The 19,147-nt window shown below is 43.5% G+C and overlaps 1 protein-coding gene across 1 annotated transcript in view; it reads right to left on the minus strand.

Moving 5' to 3' along the window:
• Nucleotides 1-552: 552 nt before the first annotated feature.
• The window catches only part of MARK1 (microtubule affinity regulating kinase 1), a 221,835-nt gene continuing 203,240 nt past the window's right edge, over nucleotides 553-19,147 (minus strand). The window contains 5 exon segments of the mRNA XM_073671910.1: nucleotides 553-6,805; nucleotides 11,448-11,492; nucleotides 13,991-14,245; nucleotides 18,957-19,113; nucleotides 19,116-19,144. Of these exon segments, the coding sequence (XP_073528011.1) occupies nucleotides 6,451-6,805; nucleotides 11,448-11,492; nucleotides 13,991-14,245; nucleotides 18,957-19,113; nucleotides 19,116-19,144 (841 nt within the window). The 3' untranslated portion in view covers nucleotides 553-6,450.

Here is a 19,147-nt window from a genome sequence, read left to right on the forward strand (position 1 = left end):
ATGGGGGCCGAGAGCCCAAAATATCAGTTACAATCAATACAACATTAAATAACATTGCACAATCAACCTCTAAAAGGTTAGTTCAGTACAAAATAACATGTATTAAAATGTACCAGCACTAGTGGTTTCTTTTTGTCAGGTTTTTTTTTCAAGTTTTTACTAATCCCCCCTCCCTCCCCCAAAAAAAAAGTTTATATATTTATATATATATATTTATATTTTAGGCAATTGCCTTTGCTGAAAAGCGGCACATTACAAGCATGATGAGCTGGAATAAATATGGAGGGAGGAGGGGAAGCGGAGTGGATCGGGCATCTGGTAAATTACGTAAGCGATGATAAATAGGAAATTTGATGATCACGTAGTCATGACTGATAAAAATCAATTTTCCGGCTTAAAACACACCAAAAAAAAATAATAATAAAAAGGACCACTCGCAGGCCCGGCCTGGGGGCAATAAATTAACTCTTTCACTGCCATAATGCAAACGTAAATTTCGACTACAAATTTAAAAAAAAAGCAAAAAAAAAAAAAAAAGAGGTAAAATTCCCCAATTCCTTATAGGAAAAGAAATATTTATACAGATTATATATATGTGCAGATATACATATTGGCTGGAAGCTTAAGTGTTGAATGTCTTCACAGATTTCCTGTGACTATAAAACAAAAAAATTGTGTACCTTGCACAGACTGATGGGAAGGGCAGCTATGTTTGTGAGCTGCAACCAAATTCATGTAACTGATTGAAAAAAATAAAAAAAAAACCCAGCAAAATCTGTCAAAAATTAAAAAATAAAGTTTGTATTGGGGGCAGAAATGAAACACTGCCTTTCCTTTAAGGCAGCCATAGATATGTGATCACTGCCAACGAAAGGTTTCACTGACATGTGGCGGCAGTTGGCACAGTTGGAAGTTGCGCCACTAGAAAGAAGTCTCAAGAGTTCTGCCACTAAAACGATGGCATGAGAGTCCCACCAATAGAAAGACGGCACCAATAGAAAGACGGCTCGACAGTTCCGTCACTAGAACGACGGCACCAGAGTCCCGCCGCTAGAACGACGGCACCAGAGTCCCGCCGCTAGAACGACGGCACCAGAGTCCCGCCGCTAGAACGACGGCATCAGAGTCCCACCAATAGAAAGACGGCTCGACAGTTCCGTCGCTAGAACGACGGCACCAGAGTCCCGCCGCTAGAACGACGGCACCAGAGTCCCGCCGCTAGAACGACGGCATCAGAGTCCCACCAATAGAAAGACGGCTCGACAGTTCCGTCGCTAGAACGACGGCACCAGAGTCCCGCCGCTAGAACGACGGCACCAGAGTCCCGCCGCTAGAACGACGGCACCAGAGTCCCGCCGCTAGAACGACGGCACCAGAGTCCCGCCGCTAGAACGACGGCACCAGAGTCCCGCCGCTAGAACGACGGCACCAGATTCCCGCCGCTAGAACGACGGCACCAGAGTCCCGCCGCTAGAACGACGGCACCAGAGTCCCGCCGCTAGAATGACGGCATCAGAGTCCCACACCTAGAATGACGGCACCAGAGTCTCGCCACTAGAATGACGGTACCATAGTTCCGCCACTAGAATGATGGCACCAGAGTGCCACCACTTGAATGACGGCACCAGAGTTCCACTACTGGAACGCAGCGCCAGAGTTCCGTCACTAGAATGACGGCACCAGAGTTCCGTCACTAGAATGATGGCACTAGAGTTCCGCCACTAGAAAGACAGCTCGAGAGTTCAATCACTAGAACAACGGCACCAGAGTTCCGCCATTAGAATGATGGCATCAGAGTCCCACACCTAGAATGACGGCACTAGAGTTCCGCCACTAGAAAGACAGCTCGAGAGTTCAATCACTAGAACAACGGCACCAGAGTTCCGCCATTAGAATGATGGCATCAGAGTCCCACACCTAGAATGACGGCACTAGAGTCTCACCACTAGAATGACGGTACCATAGTTCCGCCACTAGAATGATGGCACCAGAGTGCCACCACTTGAATGACGGTACCATAGTTCCGCCACTAGAATGATGGCACCAGAGTGCCACCACTTGAATGACGGCACCAGAGTTCCACTACTGGAACGCAGCGCCAGAGTTCCGTCACTAGAACGACGGCACCAGAGTTCCACCACTAGAATGATGGCACTAGAGTTCCGCCACTAGAAAGACAGCTCGAGAGTTCAATCACTAGTACAACGGCACCAGAGTTCCGCCATTAGAACCTCTGGTTGGTTTGGCCATAATTAGTGCCATCATCCCCAAAATTTTAGATGTTTTTCATTAGGAGGTAAGAGACTATTTAAAACATTAGTCCAAAGGCATGGAGCCTCGTCGATTTTTGTTTCCAAACACAAAGTCTCAACAAGGCCTCATTCTTCAGCCCAAATTAATTTGTAATGGAGGAAGGAATCATAAGCAGGTGGTTGACACCTCTGCCATCATTCACCTCAAATCAAAAATCTTCAACATGGCCAATCCAATGTTCTCCAAAAATGTAGACATTTGTCATCTACTTAAAAGATGCATACCTCCTATGGACGGGCAGGGACAGACACAACTAAGAGTGTAACTGAAACCTCTTCCTTCCATTGTATGGATGGACTTGGGCTATCCAGGATTTCCTCACGTGCGATCGTGTCGAGAATTAGTCGTCATGCAATAATCGCACCCATTCACTAAAACTGAGCCGCAATCACACTATTACTACGTAGTACTACTATTATACGGGACCACAACCACGCTGCCGTTGATTATGATGCATGGCCGGGTTTGTTTCTTGAGGACGCCCAAAGAGGAACTTTATATCTTCAAGGCTTGTATAGCTGCACATGGTGCCATTCCACAAAATGTATTATTTCACACGTTGATGGTCAAAAGCTGGGAATTGACAGAGTTTTGTCACATTAGGATAGTCCATCAATATTGAATCAGTGGGGGGTCTCACTCCCAGGAAACCCACCGATCTGCTGACTTAAATGGCATTGAGCTGCATTACCAGGCACAACCACTATAAATATATGGTGCTGTGCTTGGTAAATAAGGAAGGGGAACTGCGCAAACTTCCTTCAACTGATCGGCGGGAGTCCAGCCCCCAATTATCGGATTTTTATGGCTTAAAGGGGGCTTCTCACTTGCAATAAATATGTATTTTTTTAGCCTGGTGTAAATGCTGTTCTCCTGAATCCGGAGATGTTGCCTTTTGTTTCTACTCCTTTCCTTTAGTAGTGAGATATGACCCTCTCATCCTTGTGTGTATATATATATATATATATATATATATATATATATATATATTTTAAGCTAACTGGGTGTGGTAATCAAGTAGAGAAGTCAGGGCCATGCCCAGTTGGCTAAGGAGAGTTATATAAAGGTAAAAAGGGGCCATATCTCACTGAAGGAAAGGAGTAGGAAGAAAAGAAAAACATTGCTGGATTCAGGAGAACAGCAACATTTACACCAAATAAAAAAAAATCACATATTTATGGCAAATGACAGGTCTTCTTTAAGGATGGCCCATCTGAACAATCAATGTGTTCCCGTTCCTAGGATCTCCCATCCTCCAAGATCAGCCTTGGAAGCAGCAAGTCAAAGGTCAATTGTTTTGAAAAGTTCCTGAATCAGTGCAACCCTCAACTTATACCCCAAAATGTCCTAATAGACGATGATCCCAAGATGAATATTGGTGTACCTTACAAACATGGCTGCCCTTTTATAACAAGAACAGAGTGCAGTATATGGCGGTGTAAACAGCTGTGATTATTTAGTGAAATAGATTAGTTCAAAATTATCGAAAGAAATAAAAAATATTTAATACAGAAAAGTGGAGTTAAAAAACAAACTAATGACTGGATCCATCAGTGAAAAAACTCTTCAGTCCACGATAGATGGACTGCACTGGGTCTGCCAGGGCCCGTCAAGGTAGGGCTTGGCTTAATGTCAGAATTTGCAAGGAATGTTGTGTTATTTTTGCTGTCAAAAGTGACGAAAGGAGGCTTAGAACAAAGTCCGGATGAGGACAGAGCCTCCCTTGATATTGTGTGTGTGTGAAGGATGCCTTAAAGCAGTTCTCTAGAGTTTTTATAAAGTTTATTGAAACAAAACCCTAAGAGGGGTTTCTTCTTTTTTTTTTTTTTTTAACTTAAACGCATGTATTTAAGGCTAAAAATAATCTTTGTTTCCCTGCACATTAAACTTTGATGTGGTCATGACAAAACAGGTACAAGCTCCCCGTCAAGCCGTGATAATGAGCTGACTGATGGATTCTGAGTTAACTCATTCTGCAACCAGTAATAGACAGCGGCAATAGAAGGCAAACGGTGCAAGATTTTTCATAAAACCGAATTGCGAAAATGATTTTTAGCCCAAAAAAACATGCATTTACGTTATAAAAAAAAAAAAAAAATCATTCCCAAAGTTGGACAATCCCTTTAAGGCTGATTCCATCAGACGTTACTAGAAGAATGGAGAAGCGTGCAGCACTATATTTTGTGTAAATTCTGGTGGCGTCCGTCGTACAACTGATCCCGCGTGCCTTGCTACTATTTGATCTTCCCATACATGTGCTCACTATTTTGAGGCCTGTAAAACTTTTGAGTGACCAAATATTACAAATTGTGAGCATATAGACTGCTTGTTCCAATCAACTTTATTTATAAACATCTAAGAGAGCACTTTTGAATGATTTGGAACTTTTTGAATATATTTTTGAATTTTATCCTTCCATGTCAGACTGTGCAATTATTGTTCACATCTCCTATAAAGGGGCTTGCCAAGTACTTAGATACTGACGGCCTATCTGCCCATCCATAGGATACGTCAATATCAGTGTGGCACCCCCAACAATCATCTGTTTGCGGCTCCGATGGTGGTTGGGTAGATATTACCACTCAAACTCATTGGGATGAGCCGCAGTACCCAAGAACAGCCACTACATGGTGTATGGAGCTGTGCTGTTCTAGCTCTGTACACCATGTAGTGGTCGTTCTCGGGTACTGCAGCTTATCACCTATTCACTTCAAAGGGACGGAGCTGCAATACCACATCCAACCTGCAGACAGGTGTGGTGATGTTTTTTTTAAAAGAAATAAGCCATTTTCTTTTCTTGTTATTTATTCCTGGTCTTGAAAAAGTGGGCTTTTATTTCTATGTAAAGGCAAACAGACCTATATTTTAGAAGATTTGACCATAATGTTCCCTTAAAATAGATAAAACAATCAGCTTTGGATCTATGAAGAAGCTCGTACTGATATCTACACGCTGGCTCAACCTCAAGCTCTAGTGCATTAGAACGGTCGCCAGAGTTTCATTCATTACGATCCGCGAGGGCGGAGGAGCAAAAACGTTGGACCAAAAACCTACTTGATGCCACCACTGAGGGTCCCGACTGTCAGAAATGCAAAAGATTCTACTGAGCATTCTGTGATGTCATCTTCATATCCGTGGTCTCGAAACCCAAAATACAATGACATTGGGGGTCCCCGGGAGGAGGGTGAGGGAACAATATTTAGACTGAATATTTAGAGTGAATTGCAAAAAAACTAAAAAAAAATCCATTACAGTAACAGAAGTGAATGTAACACATGATATGGAGGGATCGGGGGGAAACAGGCAGCACCCCTAACTCTCGACCATACAAAGCAGAGCAGCATTTGGAGGAGACGCTAGGACCTCCCTAGAGTCTAAGAAACTAGCCGATAATCTTGACTTGAAATAAAAATATTCTCTAAGGTTTTTACATAGAAATGTCTTAATTTCTTTTAACACTGTCGTCATAATTGTCTTTATCTCTCTCTCTAAACACTGCCAGGTACATCTAGTATACTGTACACATCTTTGAGGTGTGGGGGAGGGGAGGTAAGAGGGTCCCTGCCAAAACTGGATAAGATAAAATTGTCTGGAGGAGTCTGTGACCTTTTTTTTTGTATTTTTTTGTAATTGATGGTTTTGGGTGAGTTAAACAGTAAGAAAAAAAATTCCCCCACAAAAAAAAGTAAAATATAAAAATTTTGAGTAATTGAAACGATAAGGAAGAACCTGGTGATCGGAACGGAACACTGAATGTAGACGTCTGTACAGAAAACTAAACCCCAGCTATACAAGATCCGCTTTTTTTTTTTTTGCAAAGCAATCAATTGTCTATTTTACAATGCTATCCACATAGGCCGAGTGGCGAGTGTCTTCCGGGGGTCGCTGTAAAAGCCACGTGACCAGCTGCCCATGTGACCGGGCTGCGTATTTACGGGATTCGGAATTTCACAATGTACAACCTTATTGCAGTAAGGGCATTATCTGTAACATAAGGGAAGGGGGGACGTGCCAGCCAAAAGATGTAATGCCCGTTACTGGTAGAGAAGCCCGATTCTGCCCCCCAACAGTGGAGTTTTTTGTTTTTTTTCCCAGCTGTACATTCAGATGTTGTACGTTGCGTGGAAACCGAGATTTTCACAATTTAAGCTCGTTTGCAATCTTGGACGCAATGTTCTTAAAGGCGATGGAGGTCCCGGATATTCTCTTGAAGCGCACTCCATTGAGGGACAGACGTGGCAGTTTACACACCTCCATCTCCCACTGTACCAGACTGTCCTGTCGAGCGTCGCCGTGCACGCAAAACAGAAGGAACCTCTCCTTCTGCTCGTAATCGCAGTTGTTGGCATCCAAGACCTTGCGAATCTCCCTCATCATATCATTGGGGTCCATTGAACTGGTGGTCTTCATGCTCCAAGTGAAGCGCAGAGAACGGGGCTTGGAATCTTTTGAGTCTTCTTTTTGGCTCTCTCTTGGCTCCCCGGTGGTGCTCCTGAGGATAAAAAAAGGTGTTCAATCATCTCATACAGATTTATAAAGACCCTACTTATTTAAATATCTTCGAAGGGTTTTTCTCATTTTCAGTGATGGGTATTGTCGGATTGAGCTTGTAAAAACAAACACTTTTGCAATTTACTGCTTATTAAAATTTGCAGCCATTCTCGAGATATTAACACTTTTCTATTGTTGTTTATAGATGGTTGCCTAGGAGACCAACCACCGATGGTCGGGTCTCCTGAGCTACGAGCTGTAAACAAAAGAAAACTGTTAATATCTCAGGAACGGATGAAAATTTTAACAAGCAGTAAATTGCAAAAATGCTCGTATTTACAAGCACTATCCGACAATACTCATTTATGAAGATGGGAATAACCCTTTAAAATTTAACTTTTATCAGAGAGATAGAAGTTACTTTGTAAGTTGCCAGAGCTGCACTTCAAGCTTCTGCAAACTCAAACCTAGCTATAGAAAAAATCTGAAAACAAAATCCTACAGGGGTTAATGTCCTCATGATCTCAGACACTTTAAGTGACTGACCTCAGATGATGATGATGGGCCTTGGGGGAACGCTGGGGCATAGAGTGTCTGTTCTCCTGTGGTAGACAGAGGTGGTGGGCTTCTGCTATATCCAGAGTGGAGTCTGATCTGTTGATTTCCTCATTCCCCAAGTATATTATTGTGAAGTTCAGGTAACATGTGACTTAATAAATTATCAAGCCACATGTCTGACAGCAAATTGTAGACAAACTGTTGTCTGTTTCCAATGGCAACTAGCATAATCTTGAAAATATCAATATAAATGTTTTTTTAAATTTAAGGGGTTAAAAAAATTCGGAACTATTTTGCCATTTTCTGAGACCGGTAACTTTTTTAGTTTCATGTTGATGGATCTGCGAAGGCTTTGTTTTTTCGCATGTTAAGTTGTGTTTATTTGTATATTTTGATTGAATTGCATTTTTTTGGTGAAGGGGGAAATGCCGTGAAGAAAAAAACAGCAATTCTGGAGTTTCTATTATTTTTTTTTATTTTATATTGGAATTTTAAAACCCAATGTGTGTTTTTAAACGTGGCTTATTTTATTTTATTTATTTTTTGGGGACTGGGGAAACGTTTTTGTTTTTTTTTTTTAAATATTTTTAGAAATACTTTTCAATTACATGCGACTTTTTTTTTTTAATTATTTTTATTATGTGTGCCCACTATGTGTTTTTCCAGCATTTTTGCCACGGAATTTCCACAGCAAAAACGCTTAAAAAATGCTTGGTAATACGTGCCCCGTGGTCCCCAATAATATTCCGCATGTGCTGTGCACATGTTGCGGAAATTTCCAATGTGGATTATCATTGCGGAAAAATCCGCAGCATGTCCATTATTTTTTCGGATACGCGGCGTAATCGCCGCCATTGACTTGCATTGAATCACTTAATATCCACATGACTTCATGTGCACATGCGGATATTAAGCAATTCAATGTGCAGATGATACCCGGGTCTGGAGAGGAGGAGGCTCTCCTCTAGACCTGGGTGCCATAGTACCTGTAGTTAAAAAAGAATTAAAATAAAAAAAAACATTATACTCACCTTCTGATGGCCCCCGGTCTTCTCAGCGATGCGTCCTGGCAACCCAGCGGTTCGCGATGGTGTAAATGGACCTTCCATGACATCATTTAGTCATGTGACAGGTCACGTGACCGCCGACGTCAGCGGTCGCGTGACCTGTCACATGACTAAATGATGTCATGGAAGGTCCATTTACACCATCACAAATCGCCGGGGAGCCAGGACGCATCGCTGAGAAGACCGGGGGCCATCAGAAGGTGAGTATAATGTTTTTTTTTTATTTTTTACCATTTTTATTCTTTTTTTAACTATTAACTTGGTCATACTTTATAAATCCATGCTGTTTGCATGGATTTATATAGTGTGACCAAGTTGTCAAGCACTTTTCCAAGTGATGCTTAAATCACTTGGAGAAGTGCTTGATAACCCGCATGCGGAAATGCAAGTGAAGAACGCTTGACAAACGCTTCTACATGGCAGGAAAAATGCATGTACAATCCGCATGTACAATCCCCATGCGTTTTTCCTGCCAGGGAGATGCAGAAAAAATCCGGAAGCATTTCTGCTTCGTGGGCACTTAGCCTAATACTTTAGTATTGCAGTACGTACTGGAAATAATGAAGTCCACCCTCTAACAAAGTGGGGTCGCACCAAATATTGATGCTATTTAGATTTCTCTTTTGTTCAGTTACTTTACATTTTGTTTATTTTTATCACTTTAGTATTAACACTTTTATTTTTGAAAGCTTGGTACTTTGCAGAATTTTTTCCACACCCGCATAACACTTGTGCACAGCACTGGATATGATGTACCGTATTTTTCGGACTATAAGACACACTTTTTTCCTCAAAAATTTTTGAGGAAAGTGGGGGGTGCGTCTTATAGTCCCAATACTATTCATAGTATATACTATATACTGTGGCTGGGGGTGTGTGGGGGGAGCAGCAGAGGTGGATGAGAGGGGCACAGGAGGCAGCAGCCCGCTGCTAAAGAAAATGAATATTCACTGCTCCCCACGCCCATGGGCGTGAAGAGCAATGAATATTCATTTTCCTTAATAGTGCGCACACTGTACCGCAGCGCGGTTCCTGCAGCAGCCGGCGGTCAGCATGTCCGCTATTAAAGTCCATGAATATTCTCTGCAACCCACTCCCATGGGAGTCGCGCTGCGGTACAGTGTGCGGCTATTGAAGAGAGTGAATGGTCACTGCCCCCACGCAGTGATTATTCCAGCACAGCATCTCACACTGTGTGAGGGGGCATGGCAGGGATGCCATGCGCGCCCTGCCATGCGCGGCTCACACAGCGACTGTCGGCAGCAGAGGGGGACTCAGTGCTGGAGGAGAGAGGAGGGGAGTATAAGTGCTTATTTTTGTGTGCACCGTGTGATGGTGATCAGGGAAGCCATGCATTACCAGGATGGGGATCAGGGGTGCCATGCATTACCAGGATGGAGATCAGGGGGGCCATGCATTACCAGGATGGAGATCAGGGGTGCCATGCATTACCAGGATGGAGATCAGGGGTGCCATGCATTACCAGGATGGAGATCAGGGGTGCCATGCATTACCAGGATGGGGATCAGGGGTGCCATGCATACCAGGATGGGGATCAGGGGTGCCATGCATACCAGGATGGGGATGAGGGGTGCCATGCATACCAGTTTGGGGATGAGGGGTGCCATGCATACCAGGATGGTGATCAAGGGTTTCCATGAATACCAGGATGGGGATCAGGGGTGCCATGCATATGGGGATGGGGGCCACGTATAACAGAAGGAGGGGGACATATATATCAGGATGGGTGATATTAACAGAATTTGGGGACATTAGCCCTATAACAGTGTCAGCAGCAGACCCCCTCTCCCTTAACAGTGTATCATGACCACATTTTTTGCTTACATTTTTTTTCTATTTTCCTCCTCTGAAACCTAGGTGCGTCTTATGGTCCGGTGCGTCTTATAGTCCGAAAAATACAGTATTTAAGTTATCCTGCTACAAGCACAATCAATTGCATGTTTTAAAGCAACATAGTCTTTAAAGGGGCACTAAACCTGGAATAAATTGTGGGAAAAACAAGATGTAGACTCTTTCCTGTCTACCTACAAAACTTAATCTGCTTTCCATCCCTTTCTCAAGCTTACTGTTAAATATTAAGTTTGAAATATAGGGAGAGGCAGACAATATGGCTGCCTCCTGGATCACATATTAGAGGAGGATTTTATTTTTATGTTTCACTTTTTGGATTGTAAATAGGATGGTCACGGGAATACCGCGACAAAGAGGGCAAGAAGATCGCGGCGTCTGGTTTCACAAACTCCTGCGCTGGTTTAGGAGCACTTCACCATCTTACTAAACAGTGCAGGTTTTCTCCTTGCTAGCGGTGCAAGGGTCAATCTGGAGCTTTCCTATCTGGATTGTCTCAGCTGTTCAGTGTTGGCCACTCCCCTCTGCTATATATGCTCCCCTCTGACACTTAGGGATTGCCAGTGTTAGTTCTTACTGCCTGGTTTGGAGTTGGAGGTGTAGTTTGTGGTTGGGGTTAGCGCTTAGAGATTTGTTCAGGAGATTGTTGCTTGAAGTTTTGTCTGTGTGCACATCCTCATCCCCTCCTATTTAGTTTCTCCTTCCTTAATTTCCCTGTGTTCCACTCTGTTGTTTGGTGTGTGAATTTTCTATGATTGCTGTTTTCATTTATCCCTGTCTGTCTTCCCTTGTTTGTCTGGTTAGTGTATTCCTATACACTATGGCTTCCCCCCTCCCTGGGGGAGGGAGGGGACAGATAAGGGTTGATTTAGGAGCATAGCAAGGCACGCGACCCCGGCGTCTCCACCTTCAGGAGTAATCCGGGGGACAGAGATATACTAGAGCGTCCCTAGTTCTAGAGACCTGGTTAGCGCCCATAGTCCCAAGGCACTGCGAGACAAGGACAAAACAGACTCAAGGGATAGAGGATGATATTATGGGAAGAGGTTCCGTCGAGGAGGAGAATGCACACACTGATGAGATAGGAAAAGCAGACGGACAACGCAGAATAGCAGCCCAGAGGTGGAGAGAAATAGGACAGCTCCTCACCTTGAGGTCTCTGCTCTGCCAGTCGCTTCAACTTCACTCGGATCCCTCAAAACAAAGCCAAGGTTCAGATTCAATTATGAGCCACAAACATTGATAAAAGATGTCACAAGAACTTCACACCCTCGGGCAACCGGCCATAGACAAGTCTTGGTTTGCAATTATTGAATTAAGCGAGAAAATCCGAGGCATTACTCAACAAGCGGAAACGAGAGGACGACCAGTCTCTCGCCTGAAATCAACTGTAATGCAAGCTCATAAAGGAGGATTACCCACAAAGAACATTTCCACTAGAAATGCAAAAAATATCCTTTGGAGGAAAACCCCATTAACCCTCGCATACATCCTATGATTGACCGAGCTGAGCCCAGTCCCATTAGGTAACAAAACAAAAGCTTCCGGATAGTGAACAAAAAGATTCTGGACTTTTGGATTTTATGTGGCGACTGCAAAATAGCAGCAAGTCCTTGAGCTAGTAAGTATAGTGCAGTGCCCCAGTAATTGTAAAAAGTATCATTAAAATGACCTAGAACAGCAAAATTATAACCCCCACATATTCATGCTTCTAAATGGTGACCACTAAAAGGCACATCCAGATCAGACACATTTCTATACAGAATTAATCTACATAGAGAGCTGTATTATACTCCAGAGCTGCACTCACTATTCTGCTGGTGCAGTCACTGCGTACATACATTACATTACTGATCCTATACTGACCGTGAGTTACATCCTGTATTATACCCCAGAGCTGCACTCACTATTTTGCTGGTACAGTCACAGTGTACATACATTACATTACTGATCCTGTACTGATCCTGAGTTACATCCTGTATTATACTCCAGAGCTGCACTCACTATTCTGCTGGTGCAGTCACTGTGTACATACATTACATTACTGATCTTGTACTGATCCTGAGTTACATCCTGTATTATACTTCAGAGCTGCAGTCACTATTCTGCTGGTGTAGTCACTGTGTACATACATTACATTACTGATCCTGAGTTACATCCTGTATTATACTCCAGAGCTGCACTCACTATTCTGCTGGTGTAGTCACTGTGTACATACATTACATTGCTTATCCTGTGCTGATCCTGAGTTACATCCTGTATTATACTCCAGAGCTGCACTCACTATTCTGCTGGTGCAGTCACTGTGTACATACATTACATTACTGATCCTGAGTTACATCCTGTATTATTCTCCAGAGCTGCACTCACTATTCTGCTGGTGCAGTCACTGTGTACATACATTACATTGCTTATCCTGTGCTGATCCTGAGTTACATCCTGTATTATACTCCAGAGCTGCACTCACTATTCTGCTGGTGCAGTCACTGTGTACATACGTTACATTACTGATCCTGTACTGATCCTGAGTTACATCCTGTATTATACTGCAGAGCTGCACTCACTATTCTGCTGGTGCAGTCACTGTGTACATACATTACATTACTGACCCTGTACTGATCCTGAGTTACATCCTGTATTATACTCCAGAGCTGCACTCACTATTCTGCTGGTGCAGTCACTGTGTACATACATTACATTACTGATCCTGAGTTACATCCTGTATTATACTCCAGAGCTGCACTCACTATTCTGCTGGTGCAGTCACTGTGCACATACATTACATTACTGATCCTATACTGATCCTGAGTTACCTCCTGTATTATACTTCAGAGCTGTACTCACTATTCTGCTGATGCAGTCACTGTGTACATACTGCAAATTACTAAGGATCAGTACAGGTTAAGTGATGTACATATACAGTGACTCAACCAGCAGAATAGTAATGTAATGCAATATAATCTTTTTATGTAGTATAATTCTGTACACAAAGCATAATATGCATATATGGATTAAGGACCTGGATATTCCTTCTGATTAAAAGGAAAGTGGCAGCAGGTTTTTGCTATGGAATCTGACGGCAGCATGATGTAGGGGCAGAGAGCATGATTCCAGCATTGATGTAGAAGTGGTCAGAATGCTGAGCAGTGTATAACCCCGCCCACACCTCTGATTGGCAGCTTCCTGTGTATACTCTCAGGAAGCTGCCAATCAGTGGTGGGGGCGGGGTTACACAGATTAGCTGGACTGTCTGGCATGTGACACCTAGACCTGTAGTGATAATCTCCTGCTGATAAAACACTGATTGTATTGAAACGTCAGCAAGCTGCTGAGCAAGTGACACATTGCTGGAATCAGGGTCTCTGCCTCTACATTATGCTGCTGTCAGATTAAATAGGAAAAACTGCTGATAGATTCCCTTTACATAGAGATGTATACTGAGCTCACTGACTACCACCGCGAGGACCTTGCCACCATATTTTTGTTTTGTTATATCAAACCAAGACTTAAGTATGGCAATTGCAACTAATACTAAATACTTAAAGCCTTATTGTGACTACAAAATACGGAGGCGGCCATGTTACCAGCTGGACCAACATTCATTATTGCCGATTTCTCCCACCACGAGGACAGAAATGTGATGGTTCAGATGGTACACCGGCATCATTCATTTGCCCATATTAGCTATTTACCTTCGCACAAACTTGGAGGTAATTTTGCTGATAATACCGGTGGACGTTCCCCTTCTGGTGTGTGAGAACTGGGTGGTCTCGTGGGCAGGCGATGCCGGTGGTCCGTTGTATGTAGCAGTGCGACGATCCCTGAGCTGCTCTCCATGGAAAGTGCTCCGACTGGTGCTTCCGCGTGGAAATCGAGTCCGGTCCGGGGTAGTTGTACTAATACTATGAGCAGAAGGGGATGTGGCCGGTACTCGCTGGTTTGCACTGCTGTAAAATCATTTACAGATCTGTTAGAATTGTGCGGTCTGCTTACTGACTGTTTCCTATTGCTTCTTTAGTCTGCTTACTGACTGTTTTCTGTAGCTTCTTTAATAAAGTGAGTTATTGTTAGTGCAATCTGTCTGTGAAAAGTAATACTACTGTGGTATCTAGACTCCTCTCATAGACGGCAGTGCAGCCTGTGCTCACTGTTAGTGTTTCCGACTCCCATACAGCAGGTCCGGAGTTCGAGTCTCAGTAAAAACCTCGGTAAAAGAAGCGACTGAATAAAAATTAAATTTATGGAGGCATCCCGTGGAAAATTGTATGCTCAACAGTCTGTGAAAAGGAATACTACTGAGGTATCTAGACACCTCTCAGGTGCAGCCTGTGCTCACTGTTAGTGTTTCTGACTCACATACAGCAGGTCCGGAGGTCGAGTCTCAGTAAAAACCTCGGTAGAAGAAGCGACTGAATAAAAATTGAATTTATGGAGGCATCCCGCTGAAAATCAACAGACAGTCATATGCCACTAACATCCTGCCGCGAAGGCCGGGATCAGAGTTATCTCAGATACCGGACGTTTAATGAGCATCTGTAAGCTCAAACTGACTGTTAAAACCAAGCACAGGTGGTCGTTTCACTGTTGGCGCTCCCAAACAGTTCAGAGAACCGTTCCTCCTTGTTGTTTCCCATCTAACTTTGCACCCTTTTCTGGCTTGTGTAAAACCTGACCTGTCAATCAAAGAAAAAATGGGAGGACATGGATGGAAAACAAGTAGGTGGGAAGTTGTGCTGAACTGCTCGGCCACACCAAGGGTGCACCGAGTGCCTGGTTTGAACAGTCGTCTTAAACCCTTAGATGCTGCGGTCAACAGTAACCGTGGAATCTAAGTGGTTGGCAGAGGGATGGGTCACTCCATAGCCCCTGCCGCTTAGCAGTCAATGGCCTGAATATGGCCCCCATGTGTACAAACATAGTTCACATAAAGGGCCCTGCAAGAGCATTATTTCTATATTTACAATAATAATACTGGCTTTTTTCTCCGATTGGTCATAAGGAGTGTGTAGAAAACTAAGATATTGACGACATTTTCAAAGGAAACGTCATCAATACAGTGGGGAAAAAAAGTATTTAGTCAGCCACCAATTGTGCAAGTTCTCCCACTTAAAAAGATGAGAGAGGCCTGTAATTGACATCATAGGTCGACCTCAACTATGAGACAAAATGAGAAAACAAATCCTGAAAATCACATTGTCTGATTTGGAAAGAATTTTTTTTCAAATTTTGGTGGAAAATAAGTATTTGGTCAATTACAAACAAGCAAGATTTCTGGCTCTCACAGACCTGTAACTTCTTCTTTAAGAGGCACCTCTGTCCTCCACTCATTACCTGTAGTACTGGCTCCTCTGTCCTCCACTCATTACCTGTAGTACTGGCTCCTCTGTCCTCCACTCATTACCTGTAGTACTGGCTCCTCTGTCCTCCACTCATTACCTGTAGTACTGGCTCCTCTGTCCTCCACTCATTACCTGTAGTACTGGCTCCTCTGTCCTCCACTCATTACCTGTAGTACTGGCTCCTCTGTCCTCCACTCATTACCTGTAGTACTGGCTCCTCTGTCCTCCACTCATTACCTGTAGTACTGGCACCTCTGTCCTCCACTCATTACCTGTAGTACTGGCTCCTCTGTCCTCCACTCATTACCTGTAGTACTGGCTCCTCTGTCCTCCACTCATTACCTGTAGTACTGGCACCTCTGTCCTCCACTCATTACCTGTAGTACTGGCTCCTCTGTCCTCCACTCATTACCTGTAGTACTGGCTCCTCTGTCCTCCACTCATTACCTGTAGTACTGGCTCCTCTGTCCTCCACTCATTACCTGTAGTACTGGCTCCTCTGTCCTCCACTCATTACCTGTAGTACTGGCACCTCTGTCCTCCACTCATTACCTGTAGTACTGGCACCTCTGTCCTCCACTCATTACCTGTAGTACTGGCTCCTCTGTCCTCCACTCATTACCTGTAGTACTGGCTCCTCTGTCCTCCACTCATTACCTGTAGTACTGGCTCCTCTGTCCTCCACTCATTACCTGTAGTACTGGCTCCTCTGTCCTCCACTCATTACCTGTAGTACTGGCACCGGTTTGAACTTGTTATCAGTATAAAAGACACCTGTCCGCAACCTTAAACAGTCACACTCCAAACTCCACTATGGTGAAGACCAAAGAGCTGTCGAAGGACACCAAAAGCAAAATTGTATCCCTGCACCAGGCTGAGAAGACTGAATCTGCAAGAGGCAAGCAGCTTGGTGGGAAGAAATCTATTGTGGGAGCAATAATTAGAAAATGGAAGACATACAAGACCACTGATAATCTCCCTCTATCTGGTGCTCCACACAAGATCTCACCCTGTGGGGTCAAAATGATCTCAAGAACAGTGACCAAAAATCCCAGAACCACACGGGGGGACCTAGTGAATGACCTGAAGAGAGCTGGGACCAACGTTACACAGCTACTATCAGTAACACACTACGCCGCCAGGGAGTCAGATCCTGCAGTGCCAGACGTGTCCCCCTGCTTAAGCCATTACATGTTCGGGCCCGTCTGAAGTTTGCTAGAGAGCATTTGGATGATCCAGAAGAGTATTGAGAGAATGTCATATGGTCAGATGAAACCAAACTAGAACTGTTTGGAAGAAACACAACTCGTCGTGTTTGGAGGAGAAAGAATGCTGATGTTGCATCCAAAGAACACCATACCTACTGTGAAGCATGGGGGTGGCAACATCATGCTTTGGGGCTGTTTCTCTGAAGGGACCAGGATGACTGATCCGTGTACATGAAAGAATGAATGGGGCCATGTATCATGAGATTTTGAGTGCAAACCTCCTTACATCTGCAAGTGCATTGAAGATGAAACGTGGCTGGGTCTTTCAGCATGACAATGATCCCAAGTGGACTGCCAGGGCAATGAAGGAGTGGCTTCGTAAGAAGCATTTCAAGGTCCTGGAGTGAATTAGCCAGTCTCCAGATCTAAACCCTATAGAAAACCTTTGGAGGGAGTTGAAAGTCCGTGTAGCCCAGCGACAGCCCCAAAACATCACTGCTCTAGAGGAGATCTGCATGGAGGAATGGGCCAACATACCAGCAACAGTGTGTGCCAACCTTGTGAAGACTTACAGAAAACCTTTGACCTCTGTCATTGCCAACAAAGGATATATAACAAAGTATTGAGATGAACTTTTGTAATTGACCAAATACTTATTTTCCACCAAAATTTGAAAAAAAAATTCTTTCCAAATCAGACAATGTGATTTTCAGGATTTGTTTTCTCATTTTGTCTCTCATAGTTGAGGTCGACCTATGATGTCAATTACAGGCCTCTCTCATCTTTTTAAGGGGAGAACTTGCACAATTGGTGGCTGACTAAATACTTTTTGTCCCCACTGTATCAGAACGGAGGGAGTCAGAGATCAGCTGTCACCGAAGCACAAGAAGACCCTAAAATGGACGGTCCTTAAAGGGAATGGGTCATCAGAAAATTGCCTATTGTTTAAACCAGATTTTTGTGTTAAATGTAATTTTTTTTCAATTTTTTGTCAGTATGTTTTTTTTTCCCATCTCACAATCTGTATTAAAAAAATTAAATTTAAAAGTTTCACACTGATTATTGGGGCTTTTTTTGTATTGTCACAACCCACATGTGCATTAGTAGCGATGAACAGTCTCTACACTTATGTTTTGTATTGAAGAATCTAATGATCGTGTGCAAAAGTCATTGTGAAAGGGGGAGGAGGTGAGCTGTGCCATCACCTATAGTGAATGGTAGATCCTGTGTTATCTACTGTATATAGAGGTGTTATCAGTCATTGTACAGTAGGAGGAGGTGAGCTGTGATATCACCTATTGTGAATGGTGGATCCTGTGTTATCTGCTGTATATAGAGGTGTTATCAGTCATTGTACAGTAGGAGGAGGTGAGCTGTGATATCACCTATTGTGAATGGTATATCCTGTGTTATCTACTGTATATAGAGGTGTTATCAGTCATTGTAGAGGAGGAGAAAGTGAGCTGTGGCATCACCTATTGTGAATGCTGGATCCTGTGATATCTACTGTATATAGAGGTGTTATCAGTCATTGTACAGGAGAAGGAGGAGGTGACCTGTGACATCACATAATGTGAATGGTGGATCCTGTGTTATCTACTGTATATAGAGGTGTTAGCAGTCATTGTACAGTAGGAGGAGGAGGTGAGCTGTGATATCTATTGTGAACAGTGGATCCTGTGTTATCTACTGTATATAGAGGTGTTATCAGTCATTGTACAGGAGGAGGAGGTGAGCTGTGACATCACCAATTGTGACTTGTGCATCCTGTGTTATCTACTGTATAGAGAGGTGTTATCAGTCATTTTACAGGAGGAGGAGGAGGAGGTGAGCTGTGCCATCACCTATTGTGAATGGTGGATCTTGTGTTATCAGCTGTGTATAGAGATGTTACCTGTCATTGTAATCCTGCCTCTGATGATAATGAGATTGCTGAAAACTCTTATGCAAAGGATAGGAAGTACGAGTCTAAAAAAAGCCTCATTGGCCAGTGTAAAAATTGCAAGATTACTAATTTTTTTTATAAAAAAAACCTCACAGCATTAGACTGACCACAATCATTTCTCAGCTCAGGCACACTGTAACAAGTCTTCAGAAGTGTATTTGAATACCTTGGCCGGAAGCCTTCTGTACCGTCTTTGATAGTAGGTAAGGTGACCTTAATGGGATGTCCTGAGGCTGACATTGACTTCTGGTGACGCGGTCGTGTGGAGGGGACTGCGGACCCCGTAGAGGATGTGCTGCCCGCAGACATCTCTGTTAAGCTGCAAAACAATCAGAACTCCCATTATCCACAAAGCTT

Source organism: Phyllobates terribilis, unplaced genomic scaffold, assembly GCF_046119375.1.
Source record: "Phyllobates terribilis strain yellow unplaced genomic scaffold, ASM4611937v1 Scaffold_3__8_contigs__length_932513732, whole genome shotgun sequence".
Lineage (NCBI taxonomy): Eukaryota > Metazoa > Chordata > Amphibia > Anura > Dendrobatidae > Phyllobates > Phyllobates terribilis.